We start from the raw sequence: 26,793 nt of genomic DNA, 5'->3' as shown, positions 1-26,793 counted from the left end.
GCTCAGTTGGCGATTTCTTTGTTCTTGGCAAGACTCCGATTCAAAGTGCAGCTCAGTCGGGAATTCTCTGTTTTAGACGATGGGGCGAATTAAATTATATCTCAGCTCCAAAATAACCAATTTCCTATTCCTTTCCCTTGTGTGTGATGTTTGGAGGAAAGGTCTTTGCTATTGTCTAGCGCAGTTTTTATGGAGGTCCAGTGTGTGTCACTCTGTGTCTTTCTCATTTCCTGGTGAATAGGACTACATTGTCTAATAGTCAATTGATTAGTACTTTACAAATCTGGCCATAATATCTTAGTTCCTTTCAAGCATTTCCCTTCATGGCTATGATGTTATACAGTGTTTTAAGAACTTAACAAACATTTTCTATGGCATAGGCTATCTGGTTCAGGTGCCATTGTTTGGTACTTTACAATGCTGGACATAAGATCTTAATTCCTTTTAGGAAATTTTCCTCCGTGGCTATGTTCTTATACAGTGTTTTAAGATCTTAACAAACGTTCTCTAGAGCGTAGGCTATATGGTTCAGATGCCATGTGCAATGAAATACATTGTCTGATACTCAATTGTTGCGTACTTTGTAATTCTGGACATAAGGTCTTACTTCCTTTCAGCAATTTTCTTTCATGGCTATGCATTCTCTTTGGCATAGCAGATGACAGCTGCATAGGCTACATGGTTCAGATGGTTCTCATATTCTAGGAGACTCAGTCCTGTCTACCGAGCACCCAGTTTTCTCAGATGCTTTAGAAGGCATGTTTTATTCACATCTTCTCTACTTTCCAACTGTCTTGGAGTTTCTCATGTGTTATCTTAGTTTTCTTCTAGGACTTACAAGATATATGTCCACTTAGGGAGTAAAGTTATCAGGTCAATTTGCATTTTCTCCCACTTAAGGATAGTGGGAGGTCCTCATGCCATCTACTTGTATTTTGTTTCCTCTATCTATTCAGGCTCGGCACATGGTAAACATTCTGGTTTTGTCCAGTATGACCATCCATAATATCTGCTATCCCTTTCTCTTCCTTACAGATTTTAGGGTCTTGTTTCAAGCTTTCTTGACGTCAGGTACAGTCTTGTCTCCTGTGGCACAAATTCACCACCTTTTCCGTAATAGGTATTTTCCAAGTCTATTCCTTTTCATTTTCATTTTATTCTTCCTCTCTCCAGAGTTTTTTTTCTCTTGGAAGGAGATTCACTCATTTTCTGTGCATTTTTTGCCATAAGGGCATAAGTGTTGCCATAATGGGAAAGGCCAAGAGTCCCCATCCTGTTTTCAGATGGGGTCAATCCAGATTGCAAATACCACATTCATATCTCGTGAGTGTGCGTCTGTTCATCTCTGTACATCTCAGTGAGGAAGGAGGCATGACATGATATGAGGTTTGGGGAGATCCGGTAAAATTAAAGGCCAGTGTGTCTCAGTCCACGCTCAACATATGGTGATCCTTTCATTTTCATTCTATATGTCCTCATTCCAGACCTTCCTTTCAATTGGAAGGGGATTCTTTCACTTCCTGTGCATTTTTGCTATTAGTATATGAGTATGGTCATACGGGGAAAGTCTAAGAGTCCATTAAGCCCAGCATCCTGTTCTCAGTTGTGGTCAATCCAGGTTGCAAGTACCACATTCATTTCTTATGGATGTGGGTTGGTACATCTTAGTACATCTCAGTATAGGAGGAGTAATGTCCGTGATACGAGGATGATAAGGTCCTCATTACCAGTTTTCTTGCCCTGCTCTTCGGTCTCGCGTCGGCTCCGCGCACTTTTTTCTTAAGTTATGGTCGTAGTAGCAGCGGCGCTCATGAAACTACGTCTCGTCGTTTCATCCTTTCCATAGATGTCTGGTTCATTACAGACAGTCTTATTGGCAGAGTTGTCAGGTCAAGCAACGGGTGGTGCATTTCGGGCACACCCTAGGTTATGGGGTGCATGTAGCCAGGTCTCTCTTTTGAGCTCTCGTGTGATCTCATTAGATTTCATAGCATGTTTCTATTTTTTCTCTCTTTGTTTAGTCAAGTTGGCGCAGACTGTTTTTGTCTTCTCTACAAGCGTCCCACTTTCTGTTTTCTCTGGATGTTCTTGGGCCTTCGGCCATTACCTTGCTCTATTTTGCAGAGTAAAATTTTACTTTCTAGCTCCCAAGAAGCAATTTTTTCTTCATTCGCTTTGGCGTCTCGGTAGTCTTTTTTGGGCAGCTTTTCACTCTGTCAATTTCGTGACCATTGAAGGAAAAAAAAAAAAAAAAAGAGTTCTCAGTGGATAGTACCTTAAGGGGAGGTCCCAGTTCTACAACTATTTCTTTTTGCTCTGACCTTCCATGTGCCTCGCTTACTCTCTTGCTAAAAAGACTTGTCAGCGGCAGAGATAGATGCCCTCTCGTATCCAGATATTTATCTCTGATGGAATCCCTCCACTCAGTTGGCCTCTGTATTCTCACTAGTGGTCTGGTGGTTGAGATTGAGCATTCTTCCTGCAGGTATGCCGGGAGCATATACACAGTGACCAGTTTTTTGATGGCTGCATCTGTGAAAATATATATGTATATTTATAGTTCTACTACATAAGTACATATGTAATTCCACACTGGGAAAAGCTCAAAGGTCCTATTGAGCCCACCTTTCTGTCCACGGCCAATCCAGACCATGAGCACCTGGCTAGATTCCTAAACGTACAAACATTCTATACATGTTGTTCCTGGAACTGTGTAGTGTTTTATGGACTTCTATATGTTTCTAACAGATGAAAGGTACTAACAAGTGTCTACTGTTGATTTATTCCCGTTTTCACTAATTGGGGTCTATGACAAGAGTCTCAGGTGATTGGTTTGCAGAGGCAACAGCTACATATGATTCTTTCTCTCTCAGTTGAATTGCGCTCTGAGATATGGTTTTTTTTTTTTTTCATGTTGGGTAACTGCAGCGGCTGTCAGTTTATTTGGACCTTCAGTCTAATTTGCAGCAAGGATTTAGGTACCTTCTTCTTCTGCATAGTATTTAACTGCATTCTTGTTTTTACCTATTTAGCTTCTAGTGATCAGGTACTTTCTCACTGACAGGCTTTACATACTTCCAATCTGTTGCTAGGTCAGCAATAGTCTACGATATCTGGAGTATTGTACTTCAGGATCTCGGTTTCCACTTTCTCAGCTGAGGTAGATTCATTGCAGTTTTTTGTTTCCAGGCGGCTCTGCTTCTACCTTTGCCATCTTTCTTTCAGTCGTTTTTTTTTTTTTCCTCGAGTCTCTCTGTCCTTTGCGCTGCACTGATAGTGCGGTAGGGGACATTATATAGCGGCCACTTGGTAGGGGACAATGTTCAGCATCGCTTGGACTTTTCAGCTTTTTTGCTTTGTAGTCATTCTATTTAGTTTATTGGCGGTTCTTGGATCATCAAGCTTTGGCTTCGTATTCATCCTAGTTTGGGTGTCTTCAGGGACTCTACCACATTCTCAATGTCTGTCCCTCCCGTAAGATTACTGCTTTGGTACTTCCCAACAGTCCAATCCTGGTCCGGTCCGGAGGGATGCTAAGGAAGGAGAAATTAGATCTTACCTGCTAATTTGCTTTCCTTTAGTCCCTCCGGACCGGACCAGGCCCCTCCCATGTTCTATCAACTCTTTAGATTCTTTTATTAAGTTTGGAAGTGTATTCGTTCCTTTACCACACGTGGAATGTTTAAAAAAAAAAAAAAAAAGACTTTGCGTGGTCCATACCACTTCTCTGGTGGTTGCTGGTGAGCTCGGTTGCTGGAATATATATAAAACCTTAATGGGTCATACCACTTCTCTGGTGAGAGTTGCTGGTGAGTTCAGTTGCTGGAATATATATAAAGCCTTAAATATGTCATATCACTTCTCTGCCGAGAGTTGCTGGTGAGCTCAGTTGCTGGAATATATATATATAAAACCTTAATGGGTCATACCACTTCTTTGGTGAGAGTTGCTGGTGAGCTCAGTTGATGGAATATATATGAAACCTTAAGTGAGTCATACCACTTCTCTGGTGAGAGTTGCTGGTGAGCTCTAATATGAATGGGCCATGCCACTTCTCTGGTGAGAGTTGCTGGCGAGCTCTAATACAAATGGGCCATACCACTTCTTTGGTGAGAGTTGCTGGTGAGCTCTAGTACTCGGTTTTGCCGAGGAATTTGTGGCTGCTAGGATTCCATAAGGCACAGAAGTTCTTTCTTTCTTTCCTGCTTTGTTATTCAAATACTGAGGCTAAGGTCACATGGCCAGGGCTCCTATTGGCTCTCTAGAGTCAGAGTTTTTTCTCAGTCTCCACCTGCTGGTAGGCGGGCACAACCCAACAGTCCAATCCTGGTCCGGTCCGGAGGGACTAAAGGAAAGCAAATTAGCAGGTAAGATCTAATTTCTCCTTTCCCTATACGAAGCAAAATGTAAAGAATTTTTTGCATGGTGTGTGTTCGTACTTACAAGTTTGAAGCAATAGATTCCGCCATTCCTGGTAAGTGGCATGATATAAAGACTTCCAATATAAAAAGATTACCTTCAGGGCTAAAGATACCATTGTGTTAACAAGGATGCCTTCATTGGAAGTCAGCAAGCTTTTAAAGCACTGATCTTTAAGTACCACAAATTTAAAAGTTATTGAACCAGAAAGGCAAAAAATGTCAACCAGTTGTGTCCAGATTTCTTTCCATTAATTTTGAATACACACACAGTCAAATTTAAGATGCTTAATATTGCCCACTTGAGATTGACAAGACCAACATAAATTGGATGTAGAGGGAACAATAATATGCAACTTATATGGCGTCCACAAAGATCTATGCATAAAAAAATACAAAGACTGTATAGTTATTGAAGAGTTAGAGCATCTAAAAAGGGAATTCCATAGTTGCTCCCACAATTTATCTGAGCTAGGTTGCTGAATGTCTTCCTCCCAACATCTACGCAAACCTGTATATGTAATACTTGATTTACTTAGTAAATATTTATAAATGTGGGAAGCAGCATGACCAGTATGTTGAAGCTTTAAATTAAAGTCAATAAGCTCGGGGGTTTGAGACAGTAGCTGTAGACTGTAGCGATTCCTTGCGACCTATGGATGGTACGAGCCAGGGCCAGGTGCGGAGGAACAGCCCTATTTCGGCTTCACATATACCCTTCACATGGAACAGGCCACGCGTGGTCTCGGAGAAGAGATAACTCAACCCGGTGGGTCCGCCTGATCCAGCCTGTTCCAAAGTGTCCCAGTCCGCGTGATCCAGCTTCTCCCTGCTTGCTCCAGTCCATTAGCCCCAGCTTGTTCCAGTCCTTCTGCTCCAGCTTCTCCCTGCCTGCTCCAGTCCTTCTGCTCCAGCTCGTTCCAGTCCTTCTGCTCCAGCTCGCTCCAGTCCTGCTGCTCTGCTCTCTTCTGCTCCACCTTGTTCCAGTCCGTCTGATCCAGCTTGCTCCAATCCTGCTGCTCTGCTCTCTTCTGCTCCATTTTATTCCAGCGTGCTCCAGTCCCGCTGCTGTGCTCACCACCGCACTCACCTGTTCCTGCCTGCCTGCCTATCAACCAACCTCCAAAGTATTCCAGCTTGTTCCTGTCCTGCTGCTGAGCTCTCCACCACACTCACCTTGTTCCTGGCAGCCTGCGAGCCAGTCAACCAACCTGCCCTTCAACTTGCCTGCTTGTCTGCCCTTCAACAACCTGCCTGCCTCCTAGCCTTCACAACTACCTACCTGCCTGCCTCCCCACCTGCCGCCTTGCCAACCCATCACTCTCCTGTCTGACTGCTCACCCTTATCCTGCCTGCCTTCCAGCCCATCTGCCTGCCTGTCTGCCTGCCCCAGCCCAGCAACCTACCTGCCTACTTGCCCCCCAGCCTAGCAACCTACTTGCCCCCCTAGCCCAGCAACCTACCTACCCATCTGCCAGCCCTCCACCTACCTTCCCACCTGCCAATCTGCCTGTCAAATCACCATCACTACATATGCACCCATAAACACCTCAGTCACTACTTATGGCCCCCTTCCACATTCTCTTCATTGCCCTGTCCCTTCCAAACATAGTAGATGACGGTAGAAAAAGACCTGCACGGTCCATCCAGTCTGCCCAAAAAGATAACTCATATTTGCTACTTTTTGTGTATACTCTACTTTGATTTGTACCTGTGCTCTTCAGGGCACAGACCATATAAGTCTGCCCAGCACTATCCCTGCCTCCCAACCACCAGCCCCGCCTCCCAACCACAGGCTCTGGCACAGACCGTATAAGTCTGCCCAGCACTATCCTCGCCTCCCAACCACCAGCCCTGCCTCCCAACCACCGGCTCTGGCACAGACCGTACAAGTCTGTCCAGCACTATCCCCGCCTCCCAACCACCAGTCCCGCTTCCCACCACCGGCTCTGGCACAGACCGTATAAGTCTGCCCAACACTATCCCCGCCTCCCAACCACCAGCCCTGCCTCCCGATCTTGACTAAGCTCCTGAGGATCCATTCCTTCGGCACAGGCTTCCTTTATGCTTATCCCACGCATGTTTGAATTCCGTTACCGTTTTCATTTCCACCACCTCCCGCGGGAGGGCATTCCAAGCATCCACTACTCTCTCCGTGAAAAAATACTTCCTGACATTTTTCTTGAGTCTGCCCCCCTTCAATCTCATTTCATGTGACATGCTTCTTTGAGATCTAAGGCTGTTGAGAACTTTCCCTGGCATACCATGTGATCACTGAACTCAACATTTCCATTCTGAAATACACCAGTCGAAGCACATGGTTCACTCACTACCTTGAGATCTGGAATAGGGTAAAAGTTCCCTTCCTTTTTCAGAACAAAAAATAAATAAATGGAGTACCTCCCGGTGCTCCAATCTTCTTGGAAGACAAAGCACCACCCCAAGTCCAATAATGTTTGGGTGACCTACACAGACACTTTCTTAGCCAGCTTGCTACCAGTCAACACTTTAAAAGAATCTGCAATAGGTGGGAAAATTCTAGCTTGTAACTATGCCTGTCCACGCCACAAAACCCATATGTCAGATGCCACCCGGGCCCATTCAAATGAACACAGATGGACATCCTTCAGTCTGTCAGGTTGAGGGATGGGCCTACAGCCCATCACTGAGTGGACATTGAGGAACTACGGGCTTTAGTATCCTGAGCAACTCTTCTCTTGTCACCATAAAAGGACATGGTCCATGACTAATACTATGAATGCTGAAAGGAACAGTCTGTCCCAGATGGTATGATTTATTGCACTTGATATGACACCTTTCAATATAGCATAAAAAAGTGGTTTACATAACAAATTTGAAGAAAGGGAAGGAATGCCATAATATTATAGGATAGAGAATAAATAGTTAGAGAGGGAGGGCGGCAAAGGAAACTAGAGGAAGTGGGTATAAAGAGAAAGTGAGGATGTATGCGTGAAGAGAATCAGGATACTGCAGGTGATTAGTCCAGCATGCACTCGCCATAAGTGAGATAGGTTTTTAGAGTAGGAAAGTTCAGTAGGAATTGAGTGAGAGTGTATTCCAAAGTGGCACAGCAGCGCAGCAGAAGGCACTCTGGAGATGGTAGTGCTTCAAATCACAAAACCTAGGCCTGCCAGAAAACATGAACTCACTGCCCATCCATGTCCTCTCCCGTCCTGCTCACTTCTGCAATACCATACCCACCCCTGTCCCCCACCACCACACCATCTCTGCTGTCCTCCTCCTCCTTCCTAGCTCTCAACCTTCAACACCTCCTCCCTGCCATGAATCCTTCCCCATTCCTCCTAAGTGCATCCTGCCTTCATCGCCCTACCTCCACCACCCTCCTCCGCACTCTCTTGCTATCCGCGGGAGACATCAATCCCAACCCAGGTCCCCCACACCGTCCTCAATCCTCGACTCATCCATGCAAACGTTTCCGCAATGTCTCCAATCTCATCTCTATTCCCCTTCTCCCCCTCCCTCCCTCCCCTTCTCGTGTGCCCTGTGGAATGCCCGCTTGGTCTGCAACAAACTTTCCTTCACCCATGATCTCTTCATCTCCCGTTCCTTTCTGCTCGCCCTAACTGAAACCTGGCTCACCCCCGACGACTCTGCCTCAGTCGTGGCCTTATGCCATGGAGGTTATCTCTTCTCCCATTCTCCCCGCCCAGTTGACCGTGGTGGCGGCGTCGGATTACTACTTTCGCCCTCCTGCAGTTTTCAACCTCTCCTCCTACCGCAGTCTCACTGCTTCGCATCCTTTGAAGTTCACGCCATCCATCTATTCTACCCGCTGCCACTCAAAGTTGCAGTCATTTACCGCCCCCCTGATAAGTCCCTCCCTTCCTTTCTTACCGACTTCGATGCCTGGCTGTCCGTCTTTCTTGAGCCCTCATCCCCATCCCTCATTCTTGGTGACTTTAACATACACACTGATGACCCATCCGACTCTTATGCTTCTCAGTTCCTCACTCTAACCTCCTCCTTCAACCTCCAACTGAGCTCCACCACCCCTACTCACCAATGTGGCCACTGTCTTGACCTCGTCCTCTCCTCTACCTGCTCACCCTCTGATTTCTGCGCATCAGCTCTTCCTCTCTCTGACCATCACCTGATCACCTTCACACTTCATCACCCTCCCCCTCAGTCCCACCCAACACTAACCACTACTTCCAGGAATCTCCAGGCTGTCGACCCTCCCACCTTATTCTCTAGTATCTCTAATCTCCTCCCTTCCATTATGTCCTCCGAGTCTGTCGACAAGGCTGTCTCCACTTACAATGCCACTCTCTCCTCTGCACTGGACACCCTTGCACCATCCTTCTCCCGTCCCACAAGATGTACTATTCCCCAGCCCTGGTTGACCCCTTGCACCCGATACCTTCGCTCCTGCGCCCGATCGGCTGAACGCCTCTGGAGGAAATCTCGCACCCATATTGATTTCATTAATTACAAATTCATGCTATCCTCCTTCCAGTCCTCCCTATTCCTCGCCAAACAGGACTACTACACCCAGTTGACTAATCCCCTCAGCTCTAACCCTCGTCGTCTCTTCACCACCCTCAACTCCCTCCTCAAAGTGCCCTCCGCTCCCACCCCCCCCCCCCCCCTCTCTCCTCAATCACTGGCTGATTATTTCTGCGACAAGGTGCAGAACATCAACCTTGAATTCAGGGCTGTGGAGTCGGAGTCGGCAGCAATTTTGGGTACATTGAGTCGGAGTTGGAGTCGGCAAAAATGTACCGACTCCTCATACATTTGAATAAAGTACTTCAGCTGGACTTCACACTAGTGAAACAACTAGGTACTAAGCTTTATTCACAGCAGAGAAGTTCAGCTGGACTTCACACTAGTGAAACAACTAGGTACTAAGCTTTATTCTCAGCAGAGAAGTTCAGCTGGACTTCACACTAGTGAAACAACTAGGTACTAAGCTTTATTCACAGCAGAGAAGTTCAGCTGGACTTCACACTAGTGAAACAACTAGGTACTAAGCTTTATTCACAGCAGAGAACTATTTTGCTGGAGAGCTTCCCTCTGCTCAGTCTCCCTTTGCATTTACTGACCTGCTGTAGAGCACCTCCTCTCTGACCCCACACTGAACTTAAGCTCCAAGAGGCGATCATTCAGCACACACAGATAAGGCAGCAGAGAGACTCCACCCCAACTTCCTCTCTCTCTGCCAAGAAGAGCTTTATAGTTTAGTGGAAGTGGCACACCATTCACAATGACAAAAAGAATGTCAGGAAACATGACAAAGTCTGCTGTTTATGAACACTTTACAATATCAACAGATGGGAAACAGTATGTATGTCAATGTATTATAGAAGATGATGATGGTGAAAAAGCATGTGATGCAAAAATTAGCAGTTTCAGTGGTTATGAAAAAAATGCACCTACAAGAACATCAGATTTAAAAAGACACTTGCAGCGTTTCCATCCTAAAGTGTTAGAAGCTGTGAATGAGAAAGATAGCAATGAAAACATTCCATCTACTTCAGGGTCAATAAAGATCAGAAATCTACTGGAGGCCAGACACAAACTATCAAGATTTTTTACAGCTGACAAAGTTACTATAACAATGACACCAGAAAAATTCAAAAACCACATCATTGAAATGGCAGTAAAGAATAGTATACCACTATCTTTTTTTTTTCACAACCAGCCTTTTTAGGCTTAAATGGAGAAATGGCTAAAAAGCTTAGAGTTTCTCTGGAACGAGAAAGTATAAGGAAACTTTATACTTGAAGAAGGCCCAATGTAAGAAGGAAGAACAAGAAAAAGTCTGAAGGGACGTTTTGTCTTTATTAAAATGGATGCATGCACACGTCCACGAGTCAATTATTTTGCAATTAATGTTAGATTTGCTGATGAAAACAAAAAAACAATAACCCGGACATTAGGAGTAAAGGACACTCAGCACACTCATACCAGTGGGTATATGCAGAAGTTAGTGGAAGGTGTTTTAGAAGATTTTGAAATTAAAAAGGAACACATTCTATGTATTGTAACTGATAATGCTTTAAATATGTTAAGCACAATTGAAAAAATGAAGAGGAAGTTGATGATTAAGCAGCATACAAATATCAGAAGATGATAGTTATGCAATTCAAGAAAGCTGTGAAGTTGGATGATATGCTTGAAGAAGCATCTAAGCTTATTACCATTCAACATATGCGTTGTGCTGTTCATACTCTGCAACTAGCAATAAGAGATGGATTGAAGGATCATCATGCGACTACACTAATTAGCAAGTTGAGGCAAGTAGCTGTTGCAGCCAGGATCCCTAAAACAGATGCTATTCTGAAGAGACGTGCCTGGAAAAGGAGCCATTTTGGATCAAGCAACACGCTGGGGAAGCACTTACTTGATGATAAAGCGTTTGCTTGAACTAAAAGACTTTCTTGAAGAACTGGACAATGTAAATGTTTCATTAAAAGAAAACCAGTGGGCTCAAGTTACCAGAATTAGGCTACTTTCTTACCCTTTTGCTGTACCAAGAAGCTGCAATATGAAGGTTTAACACCAGGTAAATTCTTCTTGGAATGGAAGGGCTTGATATATAACCTTAACAAAAGTGGGGGGTTAATTGCTGATGGCATTGTATCTTCAATGAGGAAACAGAGAGGAGCTCTGCTGGATAATCAAATTCTCTTAGCTGCTATTTATGTTGATCCAATGAGCCGAATTTTGTTGAGCAGTGACCAAATCGCTACAGGAAAACAGGCACTCTATGACATAGCAGTTCGCATGAAAGGGTTGCTACCTGAAACTCATAAACCACTGGATGAAGCTAAAGCTGTAAATACTGGTGGTAATGGTAACTCAGGGTTCATCCTCTTCAAATGAAGAAGAGAATTTTTCAAGCCTATTTGGACAAAATGGAAGCTTCAAAAGCAAAGCGATGTCGGTTAAGCATGGAAAGCAACCTGTAAATTAATGCAAGAGTTTTTTAAAGGATTAAAACAAGTGGAGAAGTTTGACCCGCTCATCAAAACTGACTATAGAAGAAGCCATATTGTTTATCCAGAGATTGTCAGTGATGCAGCTAGAACCGTAACAGCAATGCCCACCCACCCAAGTCAGTGTTTGAAAGACTGTTTCAGCACCTGAAAATAATCAAATCAGATTTAAGGGCTTCTGGAGGATCTGGCCAGAAGCAATTCTGTTTCTAAGAACAATATATTAGTTAATTTTGGATTATGTTTAACAGCTATTCTACAGCCTATATATGCCAAGTTTAAATAACATATAAGTTGTTTAGGTTTTCCAAATGTTTTTGGTTTATGTAGGTTAACTTTGATTTTGTTCTAGAATTTCCAAAGGATTGTGGTTGTTCCAGATTTTATACTGGCTAATGCAATGATGACTTCATACTTGATAAAAAAACAACTAAACATAACCTTGTTTTTTTATGTGTGTTTTTTGTTTAAACTTTAGGATTAATGAATATTTATAGTTTCTTTAATAAATAAATAAAAAGTCACAATGACATAGATTTAAACCCAACATTAACATGCCAGCCTTGCATGCTGCACTCTTTCAGTCAACTATGCAAAAAAAAAATACATATTAAAACTGAGGAGTCGGAGGTACCATAAACTGAGGAGTCAGAGTGAGTCGAAGGATTTTTTGTACCGACTCCCAGCCCTGGTGGTGGGGACCTGAAACTGATGGGATTCATGTAGTGTTGAGAATTTATTGAGGTAGTTCAGTTGGCTATGATTCCTTCCATTATTTTGGTCAGCAGGGGTATGACTGCTGTTGGTCTGTAGTTAGTATCTTTCTATGGGTTGTTTTTTTTTTTTTTTGGGCGGGGGGGGGGTTGTGTCTTTATGGGATTGGTGTGAGTAGTATGTTGCTTTTTTCAAAGGGAATTTGTCTTCTTGGAACATAAAATATAGGTGGGAGGTGAGTTGAGCCGCGAAGCGTGTGGGTGGGGTTTCATTCAGTAGTTGTGGTGCATCAAGGGTGCAGTGTGCGGTTGAGAATTTTTTTTTTTATTGTTTGGTAACTGTTTTGCTATTTTGTAGTACGTTTGCCCAGGTTCTGTCTGCTGGTGTTTCATCTAGAGGTGGTTCGAGTACATAAGTACATAAGCACTGCCACGCTGGGAAAAGACCAAAGGTCCATCAAGCCCAGCACACTGTCTCCGGACAGCGGCCAATCACAGGCCACCCAAGAACCTGGCAAAAACCCAAAATTTAATAACGATCAATGGACTTTCCTCAGGAATCTGTCCAGACCCCCTTTAAACTCAGCAAGGCCAGCTGCCATCACTACATTCTCCGGCAATGAGTTCCAGAGTCTAACCACACGCTGAAGTAAAGAAAAACTCTCTCCAGTTTGTTTTAAACCTACCACATTCTAATTTCATCTTGTGTCCACTTAAGTTTCTATATTGTTAGAAGCGGTAAACAAACGCCTTCACATCTGTCCGCTCTATCCCACTCATTATTTTGTAGACCTCAATCATATAACCCCTCAGCCGCCTTTTCTCCAGGCTAAAGAGTCCTAGCCGTCTTAACCTCTCCTCATAAGGTAGTCGTCCCATCCCTTTTATCATTTTCGTCGCCCTTCTCTGCACCTTCTCCAATTCCTTTATATCTTTTTTGAGATGAGGCGACCAGAACTGAACACAATACTCCAGGTGCGGTCGCACCATGGAGCGATATAACGGCATTATAACATCCTTATGCTTGTTTTCCATCCCTTTTCTAATAATACTCAACATTCTGTTCGCCGCCTTAGCCGCCGCCGCAGCACATTGAGCGGAAGATTTCAACGTTCTATCCACGATGACTCCCAGATCCCTTTCTCTGTCTGTAACTCCTAAAGCGGAACGTTGCATGACATAGCCGTAATTCCCACGTGCATCACTTTGCACTTGTCAACGTTGAACTTCATCTGCCATTTGGACGCCCAATCCCCCAGTCTCACGAGGTCCTATTGTAATCTTTCACACTCCTCCCGCAACGAGATGACCCTGGATAACTTTGTGTCATCTGCAAATTTAATTACCTCACTAGTTACTCCCATCTCAAGGTCATTTATAAATATGTTAAAAAGAAGCGGTCCCAGCACAGACCCCTGAGGGACCCCACTAACTACCCTTCTCCATCGAGAATACTGACCATTCAACCCTACTCTCTGCTTCCTGTCTTTTAACCAGCTCTTAATCCATAATAATACACTGCCTCCGATCCCATGACTCTCCAGTTTCCTTTGGAGTCTTTCATGAGGCACTTTGTCAAACGCCTGAAAATCTAGATATACAATATCCACCGGCTCCCCTTTGTCCACATGCTTGTTCACCCCCTCGAAAAAATGCAGTAGATTTGTGAGGCAAGACTTACCTTCACTAAATCCGTGCTGACTTTGTCTCAGCAGCCCATGCTTTTGTACGTGCTCCGTAATTTTATTCTTAATAATAGCCTCCACCATTTTTCCCGGCACCGACATCAGGCTCTCCGGTCTATAATTTCCCGGATCTCCTCTGGAACCCTTTTTAAAAATCGACGTTACATTGGCCACCCTCCAATCTTCCGGTACCACACCTGATTTTAAGGATAAATTGCATATTACTAACAGCAGCTCCACAAGTTCATTTTTCAGCTCTATTAATACTCTGGGATGAATACCATCCGGACCCGGCGATTTACTACTTTTTAGTTTGCAGAACTGCCCCATTACATCCTCCAAGTTTACAGAGAAATCATTCAGTCTTTCCGACTGGTCCGCTTCAAATACCTTTTCCAGCACCGGTATCCCTCCCAAATCCTCCTCGGTGAAGACCGAAGCAAAGAATTCATTTAATTTCTCCGCTACAGCTTTGTCTTCCCTGATCGCCCCTTTAACACCACCGTCGTCCAGCGGCCCTACCGATTCTTTAGCCGACTTTCTGCTTTTAATATACCTACATCTAGTAGATTTTTGAGTTTGGTGTTTGCCTGAGGTAGATTTTTTTGAATGTTGAGAACTTTCTTCTCAAAGTATTTGGTCATTTCTTGTGCTGATGGAGGCTCATTATTTCCTGTTAGGGGTTTGGTATTTAGTAGGTTTACGAGTTTGTAGAGTTTCTTTGTGTTTGAGTAGTCTGGGCCTATTTGATCTAGTTGTAGTATTTTTTTTCTTTGCCTGTCTAATTTTGTTTTTGTACTTTCTTTGTACTGCTCTCCATCCGCTGTTGATGGAATCAAAGATTTTACAGTTGATAATATAACATATCCTCTTATATCCTCAATGAAAATCTTAGGGGTTACAGTTGATCAGTCAGACAGTCAAATCTTGAATGTTGTCTCTAGTTCCTTCCTTATGCTTTGGAAACTAAAGAGATTGTAATCATTTTTCACAAGACCAGTCTTGTTCTAACAAAAGTCAACTATTATAATTCCATCTATGTTGGAATTAAATGCGGCCTTCTTAATAAAAACTCCAAACTGTTCAAAACACGGCTGCCCATCTAATTTGTAAATTGCCGTGCTTTGCTAAAGCTACCCCATTCCTTCATAATCTACACTGGTTACCTATAAAGTGCAGAATTTCATTCAAGCTATGTGTGTTGGTCCATCAAATTTTATTTGGCATGTCACCATCCTATATGAATGCACTCATTGATTTACTTTCACGCAATGTTTCTGTGTCATCCAAAGAATATCTCATTTTACATTTCCCCAGTTGCAGAAGTGTATCTTACAAAACAATCCACAATGCTAACTTTTCTTATCAGTGTACCAAAATATGGCATTATCCTTCTAAAGAAATTAGATATACTAGTGATTATGGGTTATTTCCTAATTTATTGAAAACTTACTTTTTTAGCTCAGTCTTTAACAATGTTAGAACTCAGTGCTGAATAGTATTTAGCTCCTTATATTTCACTACTTCTTGATGCCCCACTGAATTTGCCTCTATCACTTCCTATATATTATTGTTATGATCTATTCTTTAAATGTAGCTCTAATTTATTTATTTTCTTTTAGTTTATGTTGTAAGCCACATTGAACCTTGGGCTAATGTGGGATAGAAATGCCATAAATAAATACTGTAGTTTCGGTCAGTTAATAATGAACGTTGATACCTTACTTGGTTTAAATAAACAGTTATAGTTCAGGAAAGTTACCTGTTTCTTTTGTCATGCTTATTTTACCTTATGTTACTGTTTTAGGTAAGCAAAACTTGGAAATTTCTTGCAGAAGATGAAGTACTTTGGTACCGGATCTGCCAACAGGAAGGCTGCTTACGTGATGCCATTATCTCAGATTATTCTTGCTGGAAGCAAGTGCTTCAGGACAGCCTAGTAAAAGAGAACACATTAAGAACCAACTGGAAGGTAAACCACAGTTCAGTTAACCTATATCCTCCTCAAATGCGTTAGAAAAATATTAGCCCTACTTCTGTCTTATACTACTTGACATTTCTGTTGTTGATTTTAATATTCTTTCTAACGTGGATATTTCTCAATTTTACTTGCATTGATTATACCAATATCATGTACTTCTATTACTACTAAATATCAATTAGGATGTCAGACTTTATGGCTTGGGGCCTTGACTTTTGGGGAACAATTGCAGATAGGAGTTGGATCCATTAATGTGGTGAAATAATTTTTTTTATTGCAGTTTACTATTTATTGGCAAGAATCTGCTGTAAGGAAAAAAGGAAAGAAATTTTGTGAGGTATTAAGAGGCTGATTAGAACCTTCACTTTTTTGGTCAGTGGTAATTGATTGACTGACAGATAAAGAATTGGTACCATATATCAATAGAATAGTACAGTGGAAGAAGTTTTAGATGAATTGGCTTCTAAAAAAAATGAAATGTGTAAGAGAAAAAGCTAATTTTGGTATGATGAGTTATTAAAACTAAAGCAAGTATATAGAAAAGTGGAGAGGCAGTGGAGAAAGACTCAGGGTCTAGAAGATAAGAATGAGTAGAGAAAATTATTGAATGAGTATAAAGCCCACATTAAATTAGCTAAAGAAAGCTACTATGCTGAGACGATAAGACGATCTATATCAGGTTTACCTTTCCCTATGTATTTATCTAGGAAACTATTCAAGTATTCTCCAGTGTGGACATTGCATTCTTTGCAAGAAGGACTCCTTGTATTACGAGGATTAGCCTAACTATATCTTCTACTCAGAAGAGAGCTTTTTCATATGTTGGACATTTTTTGAGGAATTCCTGGATATAATGTTTTTATGACTTTGCCTTCCATAATTTTTGAAGAACCTACTATTTAGGCAATGCTATGGTGATGATTAAATGTAGTGATTGAATAGATTTCTAATTTATAAGGGATAACATAACATAGTAACATAGTAGGTGACGACAGAAAAAGACCTGTATGGTCCATCCAATCTGCCCAACGAGATAAACTCATATGCGCTACTTTATATGTATTCATGACCTTGATTTGTATCTACCATTTTCAGGGCATAGACCGTAGAAGTCTGCCCAGTACTAGCCCCGCCTCCCAACCACCGGTGCTGCCACCAATCTCCGCTAAGCTTCTGAGGATTCATTCTTTCCGAACAGAATTCCTTTATGTTTATCCCACGCATTTTTGAATTCCGTTACCGTTTTCGGTAATATCATTGTTTTAGCTCGCCATTGTATTTTGTTGTGTATGATGTATGATTACTGTTTTTTTTTATTGTAAACCGCTTACGCACAAATAGTAAGTATATAGTGGTATATCAAATCTAATCTGAAAAGTTATACAAGATAATGGATTTTTTAATGAGGCCTGAAGTATTGATAGAGGTATCAGTAGTCACTCCAACTGCAGATATGCTGACTCATTATTTTAGGAAAAAAGTGTAAGATGTGAGAGTGGAGATTGAAAGTAAGTCATTAGATCATTTTAAATACAAGCAAACTACGAGCAATTGTTTGTAGTATGTCAATAGTGAAGCTATTGAGAATGGAATATGCAGTTGACAGATACTGGTCTGAGTTTTTACCAGTTTCTGAACTAAATTTAGATGATTTTTGTCATAGTACATTAGATCTCAGTGTCAACTTGACGCCTGTCCTATGTATCTGCTGAAAAATCCACCTGAGAGTTATGTGAAGATGGGATGGAATTGGGTCAAGGATTCATTGGTAAATGGTGTTTTCCCTGAACAATTAAGGAAAATTCTTCTCACCTCTATACCAAACAAGCAGAGAGGTGTTTTAGTTTAAGTGACAAATTATTGACCTGTAGCCTCAATCCCACTTTATGCAAAAATATTAGAAAGCCTAGTGGTGACTCAACTTACTGATTTTTTTTTAAGAACATTTCAGTCTGTTACATTTCTTTTGTCAGGGTTTCAGACAGAGCTATAGTATAGAGACACTGCTGGGTACAATAATTGGTGATTTTAAGAACCATTTAAGTTTGGTAAACAGATAATGGTCATGCAATTTGACTTATCCAGCACATTTGATTTGGTCGACCACCAAGTTCTTCTAGAGCTCTTGAGCAGTTTTGGAATTGGAGGCCATATGTGGATTGGTTAAAGGGTTTTCTTCAATATAGATCGTATAGTGTACAGAAGAAAAGTGAGGTATCTGAGGAGTGGCGGGCAGTCAGTGGTGTTCCACAAGGATCACCCCATCACCTACATTGTTTAATGTGATAATGTCTATATTGGGGTTTTTTAATGGAAAAAAAGGGTTAAAAATGTTCTCTGCTGATATTACTTTACTTTCCCCTTTTTTAAGGATAAAGATGATGTGAGCTTATGTATTAACCGAAGTGCTATGCTAGTAGAAAATTGGGCAACTTGTCTTCATCTTAAATTAAATAGACATAAGTCAAAGTTTTTGGTGGTGGCAACACCTCATATTAAGACTTTTGGATTAAATGTAAAGTTAGACAATACTCCTTTAAGAACTGAAATGGAACTAAAAATATTGGGTAGTCTGTTAGATCAACATTTGACTATGGAGAAACAATGTCGCTCCAGGTAGTTTAGTCTTTTGGTGTATTGAAGAAACTAAGGGCATCTTTTACTAAGGTGCACTCATGTTTTTAGCACGCGCTAAAATTGTGGGCATGCTAAACATTAGAGATGCCCATAGGAATGCATTGGTGTCTGTAACGTTTAGCATGCCCACAATTTTAACGCGCGCCATAAACGTGAGTGCACCTTAGTAAAAGACCCTCTAAGAACAAATTTGTCATTATTTTATCAGAGACCAATTTATGTTGTTGGTACAATCCTGTCACATTTTCAACGCTGGAAACTGGTTTTGTGAGCCCCTTGGACCACTGCCGAGGAGCGGCAGGCAAACCACCTCCAAACGCAGAGGACAGGGCAGAACAGAAACTGGAAACCCCGGACTGGAGTTGCAGCAGAGGCAAACAAGCTGGAACAAGCAGAGCAGGGCACACTTTCACAGGAGTTGAGCCCCTGGCATGCAGGTGGCCGGCAGGACTTACTGGGCAAGGCAGGACTGGATACCCACTAGGCTGAACCAGGACTGAGGGTCAGAGGGGAAAGGAACATACCGAGACAGCAGGGCAAGGAAGGGATAAGCTAAAGGACAAGACTGAAAGCTGCATGCAGCCACTAAAACAGGGAACAAATACTGACAGAGAGGAGACAGGACTGGAAGCTGCAGAGCAGCCACTAAGACACAAACAGACAGGGACTAGACACAAAACTACAACTCAGAAACAAGACTAGAGAACAAGCAACAACCTAATCTAAACTACACACAGACTAACTAGAACAGACCTTAGTGGAGCGCATGATCTGGTGAGGGACGTTATGGTACTGGGGCCGTTTGATAACAGTGATATCAACCTTGAAGTATCTATGCACAGGAAGTCAAATATGTTAGCGTTTAACTTTAAAAAAGGAGACTATGATAAAATGAGAAGAACGGTTAAAAAAAAAACTTAGGGGGGCAACTGAGAGGGTAAAAACTGTACAACAGGCATGGATGCTGTTCAGAAATACCATCCTGGAGGCCCAGGCCAAACATATTTCGCGAATTAGAAAAGAAAGGCGGAAGTCCAAAAGACAGCTGGCATGGTTGAAAAGTGAGGTGAAGGAAGCTAATGGAAGAAGGAACCATCTGAAAATAACAAGAAGCAGCATAAGGAGTGTCAAAGCAATGCAAGGCGCAGATAAAGAAGGCCAAGGATTACGAAAAAAGATAGCATTAGAGGCAAAAAAACATAGCAAAATTTTTTTTTCTATATATTAAAAGCAGGAAGCCGGCAAAAGAATCGGTTGGGCCGCTGGATGACCGAGGGGTAAAAGGGGCGATCAAGGAAGACAAAGACGTAGCGGAGAGATTGAATGAATTCTTTGCTTCGGTCTTCACCGAGGAAGATTTGGGTGGGATACCGGTGTCGGAAATGGTATTTCAAGTGGACGAGTTGGAGAAACTTACTGACTTCACGGTAAACCTGGAGGACGTAATGGGGCAGTTCAGCAAACTGAAGAGTAGCAAATCTCCTGGACTGGATGGTATTCATTCTAGAGTACTGCTAGAACTGAAAAATGAGCTTGCGGAGCTACTGTTAGTGATATGTAATTTATCCTTAAAATCGAGCGTAGTACCAGAAGATTGGAGGGTGGCTAATGTAACACCGATTTTTTAAAAAAGGTTCCAGGGGCGATCCGGGAAATTATTGACCGGTGATTCTGACGTCGGTGCCGGGGAAAATGGTAGAGACTATTATCAAAAAGAAAATTACAGAGCACATCCGAGGTCATGGATTACTGAGACCAAGTCAGCACGGGTTTTGTGTGGGGAAATCTTGCCTGATCAATTCTTTGAAGGAGTAAACAAACGTGGACAAAGGGGAGCCGGTTGATATTGTGTATCTGGATTTTCAAAAGGCGTTTGACAAGGTACCTTCTGAAAGGCTACAGAGGAAATTGGAGGGTCATGGGATAGGAGGAAATGTCCTATTGTGGATTAAAAACTGGTTGAAGGATAGGAAGCAGAGAGTGAGGTTAAATGGGCAGTATTCACAATGGAGAAGGGTAGTTAGTGGGGTTCCTCAGGGGTCTGTGCTAGGACCGCTGCTTTTTAATATATTTATAAATGATTTAGTGATGGGCGTAACTAGCAAGGTAATTAAATTTGCTGATGACACAAAGTTATCCAAAGTCGTTAACTCACGACAGGATTGTGAAAAATTACAGAAGGACCCTTACGAGACTGGAGACTGGGCCGGCTAAAGGCAATGGCAGATGACGTTTAATGTGAGCAAAGTGCAAGGTGATGCATGTGGGGAAAAAAGAACTCCGAATTATAACTACGTCATGCAAGGTTCCATGGTTAGGAGTTACGGACCAAGAAAGGGATCTGGGTGTTGTCGTCGATACTACACTGAAACCTTCTGCTCGGTGTGCTGCTGCGGCTAGGAAAGCGAATAGAATGTTGGGTATTATTAGGAAAGGTATGGAAAACAGGTGTGAGGATGTTATAATGCCGTTGTATCGCTCCATGGGGCGACCGCACCTTGAGTACTGTGTTCAATTCTGTTCGCCGCTTCTTAAGAAAGATATATATAGTAGAATTGGAAAAGGTGCAGCAAAGGGCAACTAAAATGATAGCAGGGATGGGACGATTTCCCTATGAGGAAAGGCTAAGGAGGCTAGGGCTTTTCAGCTTGGAGAAGAGACGTCTGAGGGGGGGGAGACATGATAGAGGTATATAAAATATTGAGTGAGTGGAACAGGTGGATGTGAAGCGTCTGTTCACGCTTTCCAAAAAATACTAGGACTAGGGGGCATGCGATGAAACTACAGTGTAGTAAATTTAAAACAAATAGGAGGAAATGTTTCTTCACCCAACGCATAATTAAACTCTGGAATTCGTTGCCGGAGAACGTGGTGAAGGCAGTTAGCTTAGCAGAGTTTAAAAAGGGGTTAGACGGTTTCCTAAAGGGCAAGTCCATAAACCACTACTAAATGGATTTGGGAGAAATCCACAATTCCAGGAATAACATGTATATTACGTTTGTACGTTTGGGAAGCTCGCCAGGTGCCCTTGGCCTGGATTGGCCGCTGTCGTGGACAGGATGCTGGGCTCGATGGACCTTTGGTCTTTTCCCAGTGTGGCATTACTTGTGTAGACGAGAATCTTATGCAAGAATCAGTTTTAGGCAGACGTGCACACAGCACACCGACAAACCGACGGGCCTTAGGCGATGCAAAGGCAGAAAGTTTCCAACTGGCTAATAAGCCCAGCAGCAGCTGAAGCTCAGCTACAACAATCACCAGGCAACTACGGGTGCTGTGTAGGTTCAACCAAAGCAAGCATGTCTGGCAGCCCGGAAGATCTGGACCGGACTGAGCTGAAATCTGGAACGGGTGACAATAACCAGACAGTCCATTGCAGCCACCAGGTCTGCCACCAGGTGGCGAGAGGAAGGAGAGCACAAAATATGGGCACAGCCGTGACAAATCCTTGATTCTATTCCAAATAGATTATTGCAGTGTTTTATATGTAGACTGCAATAGCATAATTAGGAAAAGGTTACAGACAATACAGAATGTGACTGCTAGGTTGGTTTTTTTTTTCTATAACAAAATGTGATAGGGTTACCCCCAACCCCCACTGTTTGTTGAATTAACTGATTACTAGTTGAGGCATGAAGGATTTTTAAACTTTGTACCTTTATTCATTCAATATTATATGGAGCTGCTCCAGAGTACTTGATGAGCCGGATTGTATTCCTTAACGGGTCAGAAGATTTGTAGGAAATTACCTTGATCTGATATTTCCCTCTTTGCGGGAGCGATATATAAGACATTGCATAATTCCTCTTTATAAAACGTTTCAAAAAGCTTTGAAAACCTACCTGTTTGAAAAGTATGTTTCACACAGTGTACTCAACAGAGGAGGAGACCAAAAAAGGATCAAGGGTGTCCAGAAATACTTTATTCAGATCTTCACCAAGACCCACAACATTTGAAAAAACTTAAAAAAAGAAAAAAATATACTTTAAAAAGACATCCAATCATAAAAGAGACTAAAATACCACAAAAACCATGTATTAACATAAATAAAAAGGGGAATTGCAAAAGTTGAAAGAAAAATAAGTCACAATCTAAGTTTTTGTACCTCTTTCTAAATCTTTTTTTTCCCTCTTTATTTTCGAATATCTGAAAACATTTAGTTCTTTCTTCCGTTATGGACTTGTGTTTTTAGGCATAAAAACATAGAAAATGTAGGCAGGTGAAGACCGTATGGCATATCCAGTCTGCTCATCCATTTCATCTACTCACCCTATCACTCCCTTAGAGATCCTGTACACCTGTCCCAAGCTTTCTTGAATTCAGATACTGTTTTCGTCTCCACCACTTCCACTGTGAGGCTGTTCCTGTGAATTCACCACCTTTTCCATGAAGAAGTATTTTCTCAGGTTACTTCTGAATCTATCCCCTTTCACCTTCATACTGTGTCCCCTCATTCCAGAGCTTCTTTTCAATTGAAATGAACACGCCTCCTATGCATTTATGCTATGTATGTATTTAAATGTGTCTATCGTATCTCCCCTCCCCGCCTTTCTTCCAAAGAATACATATTGAGATCTTTGACTGTCCTCGTACCCTTTATGAAAAGATCACTGATCATTTTAGTAGCCATAAACCTTTTATTTCCATTTGAACATCATATTGAAAATGCCCCTCTATAGAAGTTAGAGAAAACATACTCCATGAAAAGAGTGTTTCCTTGTCATCAAGCAGATGCAGCCATTACAGATGGGTTGTGTCCATCAACCAGCAGAGGGAGATAGAGAGCACACTTTTTTCAGTGCTTCATACCAGCTTGCTCCACTGCCTCTCTTCAGTATTCTCTATCTCCCCTAGCAGAGTGGCTGCAGCTTCTTCGAGCTCCATCTAAAATTTGCCTGGAGGTTGCTCCTGTGTTTTTGCCAGTTGTTAGCAGGGGTGTTGGAGGCTATAGCAGCTTCACTTTAAAGGCACATAGGTTCGCCCTTTCCCTGCCTTACCCATACTCCATGGATGTGGACACATTGCTTAGCTTTCCCTGTCCTTCTCCACCAACAGTGGATGCAGGCACATAGGTTCGCCCTTCCCTGCCTTTCCCACTCACCTGAGCTCCGGAGTTCTATTTACCTCTGCTTTCCTTACAGCGTTAAAAAAAAAAAAAAAAAACAGAGGTTTTTTCCTTGCCTTTTCTGTGGGACCGGAGCTGTGATACTCGGTCCAGTGAGGTAAGAGTGTTTTCTGACTCCTCCGGGGTGGGCCCGCGATTGGGGGCTATTTTGTCGCGAACCACCATTTTGAATTTTACCGCCGTTTTCGGCGATGGCTGCGGAGACAGTAAAGCGCTGTTCCAAGTGTGGCAAGCAAAGATCATCAGCGGGGCTCTGTAAATCGTGCTGTACAGACGTTAGAGCCGGCCTGAGCTTGGTGAGCGACGATTCTTCGCGCTCTGAGCTGGCAGCGGGCGCCATTTTGAATTTACCACATGGCGCGAACCTCCGCTGAAACGGAGAATCCTGAGCCCGGGGGGAGGCCTCGGAGTGAGGCTGATATGGAAGCTACTAGCCCCAGCAGAGATCCGGGTGCCCAGGGTGAGTTTTTCTCCCCTGATTTTGTCTTATTAATGCATAAAGCATACATGCTTAAAAGAGCTCTCCCACAAAGCCCGGCACGGGCCTCTTCTAATGCCCCCCCACCCCCGGTGGATTCTAGCCTGGATATGCCCTCTGAGGCGTTATTCCCTGATAATTGGCAGAATATGAAACGCAGAAGGGCTCATTCCCCTTCAGCGAGTGCTGCACCTCCTTTCCCTCCCCCCCCCCCCCCCCCCCCCCCCCCCCCCCCCGTGGTCGGGCTGCGAGGATTCGGAGGACTTTGGCAGGCCTTCATGGTCTGAGGAGCCAGAGTCTGGTGCAGAAGTGACTCAGGATCAGGACGATCCCTCCGCGGTGAGGATTTTCCACCGTTATGAGCTGCCAGCGCTTATTTCTGATGCCCTGCAGGCTCTCTCTATTGAGGACCCTGCCAGTGGCACAGCCTCCTCTGTGAATCCTAGGATGGCTAGTACCAAAAAGCCTGCTCGAGCCTTTCCTTTGCATGACTCCATCCAAGAGCTTATTTCGGCTCAATGGGCTGACCCCGAGGGACCTTTGAAAGTTTCCAGGGCTATGGGGCAATTAATACCCTCTGAGTGAGGAGCATATGGCTCGCTTTGCTATGCCTAAAGTGGATGCCCTAGTCACAGCTGTGACGAAGAGAACTACCCTCCCGGTTGAAGGAGGTGTTGCCCTGAAGGATATTCAAGACCGTAGACTGGAATCAGCACTTAAACGGTCCATTTGAAATTGCAGTGCAGTTGTTATGCTGCTAGAGCCTGCCTGGCTTGGTTGCAACAGGCAGTGGAACAGCCGGTGATGGAGCAGAGCCCTTTTCAGATGTGGCTCCGCGGATGGAGTCGGCCTTGTCCTTTCTTGCTGGACGCCCTTTATGATATTGTCAGAGCTTCGGCTAAACACATGGCAGTAGCAGTGGCGGCTCGCCGTCTTCTTTGGCTACGGCATTGGGCGGCGGACATGGCCTCCTAAGCAAAGGTTGGTGAAGTTGCCCTTTTAAGGCCTTCTCCTGTTTGGTGAGGAGTTGGAGAAAATTATGAAGGGCCTGGGTGAGGCTAAACCCCAGCGCTTGCCTGAAGATAGGCCTCGGCCTTCCTCTAAGGGTGCGGCGGTCCACTCCTCTTACAGACCTCGCTTCCATGAAGCTCGAAGGTACCACCCGGGGCATTCTGCTGGGTTCACTTCTCGTGCCGATTTTCAGCAGAGGAACTCCTTTCGCTCGGACAAACGTTCCACAGCCACTGGCTCAAGGCCTGGAGTTCAGGGGCGACCCTCTGAATGATGGTGCGCTGGCCCTCTCCTCAAGTCCTGTCATCGGAGGACGTCTTTCCCTCTTTGCCGAGGATTGGGCCAACATTTCCTCAGATCAGTGGGTCTTGGAGCTGATCAGAGACGGTTACAGAATAGAATTTGTCGCCCCTGTAAGAGACGTGTTTGTGGAGTCCCGATGCGGTTCTGCCGCTAAATGGGCGGCGGTAGAGGAGACTTTACAAGGTCTGATTCAGATAGGGGCCGTGTCCCCGGTACCTTCCGCCGAACAGGGCTGCGGCCGCCACTCCATCTACTTTGTGGTGGCGCGAAAAGGAGGGTCTTTTCGCCCTATTCTGGACTTAAAAGAATTAAACAAGTCCCTGAGAGTGCGGCATTTTCACATGGAAACCCTGCGCTCCGTCATTGCGGCGGTACAGCCAGGAGAGTTTCTCACGTCTCTGGACCTGAAAGAAGCTTCATTGCACATTACAATTGGCCCCGCACCAGACGTTTCTGAGGTTTGCGGTGATGGGAAAGCATTCCCAGTTCCGGGCCTTGCCTTTTGGCCTCGCCACAGCTCCCCACACCTTTTCGAAGTTTATGGTGGTAGTAGCTGCCTTTCTAAGGTGAGAGGGTATTCGGGTTCATCCGTACCTGGACGACTGGCTCATTCGAGCAAACTCTGCTGCAGAGAGTCAGCATGTAACAGCCAGAGTGGTTTCAGTACTTCAATCTCTGGGCTGGGTCGTCAATTTGGCCAAAAGTCACCTGACCTCCTCGCAGTCTCTAGAATATTTGGGGGCCAGGTTCGACACAGCCTCGGGGTATGTGTACCTACCCGAGCAAGGCGGTGCAAGCTTCAGAATCAGGTCCGTCTGCTCCTGAGGATGCCCCGCCCGCGAGCTTGGGACATTGTCCAGCTGCTTGGATCGATGACGGCCACCATGGAACTGGTGCCCTGGGCGAGAGCGCACCTGAGACCTCTACAGTATGCTCTACTCCAAAGATGGTCTCCAGTATCTCAGGATTACCAATGCAGACTCTCTTGGCTCCCTGTGGCCCGACTCAGCATGGAGTGGTGGCTCTCTGACAGCATGCTGCGGTGAGGAATGCCGCTGGTGCTCCCCGATTGGTGCCTAGTGGTGACAGATGCCAGTCTGAAAGGCTGGGGCGCACATTGCAAGGGGAAGCTTGCCCAGGGTCTATGGACACCCGAGGAGTCGGAGTGGTCCATCAACCGCCTAGAGTTGAAAGCAGTGTTTCAGGCGCTTCTGGCCTTTCAAGTGACCCTGGAAGGATTGGCTGTCAGAGTGATGTCGGACAACACGACAGCAGTGGCTTACATAAATCGACAAGGCAGCACTCAGTGCAGAGCTCTAGCCGCGCAGGCCGAACAAATTTGCCACTGGGCCGAGCTGCATCTACAGTTTCTGTCGGCAGCTCACATTGCAGGTGAGAGCAACGTGCAAGCCGATTATCTAAGCAGGCATCAGATCGATCCAGCGGAGTGGGAACTTGC

General features: G+C 43.9%; 1 protein-coding gene across 1 annotated transcript in view; it reads left to right on the top strand.

Annotated features, from left to right (window-relative positions):
- FBXW8 (F-box and WD repeat domain containing 8) overlaps nt 1–26,793 on the top strand; it is a 331,216-nt gene that overhangs the window by 97,572 nt on the left and 206,851 nt on the right. The window contains exon 3 of the mRNA XM_030219095.1: nt 15,607–15,771. Within this exon, the coding sequence (XP_030074955.1) occupies nt 15,607–15,771 (165 nt within the window). The remainder of the gene's footprint in view (nt 1–15,606; nt 15,772–26,793) is intronic.

This window comes from Microcaecilia unicolor, chromosome 11 (assembly GCF_901765095.1).
Source record: "Microcaecilia unicolor chromosome 11, aMicUni1.1, whole genome shotgun sequence".
NCBI lineage: Eukaryota > Metazoa > Chordata > Amphibia > Gymnophiona > Siphonopidae > Microcaecilia > Microcaecilia unicolor.
Note: the sequence above shows the minus strand (reverse complement) of the source record. Positions and strands in the feature narration are given on the sequence as shown.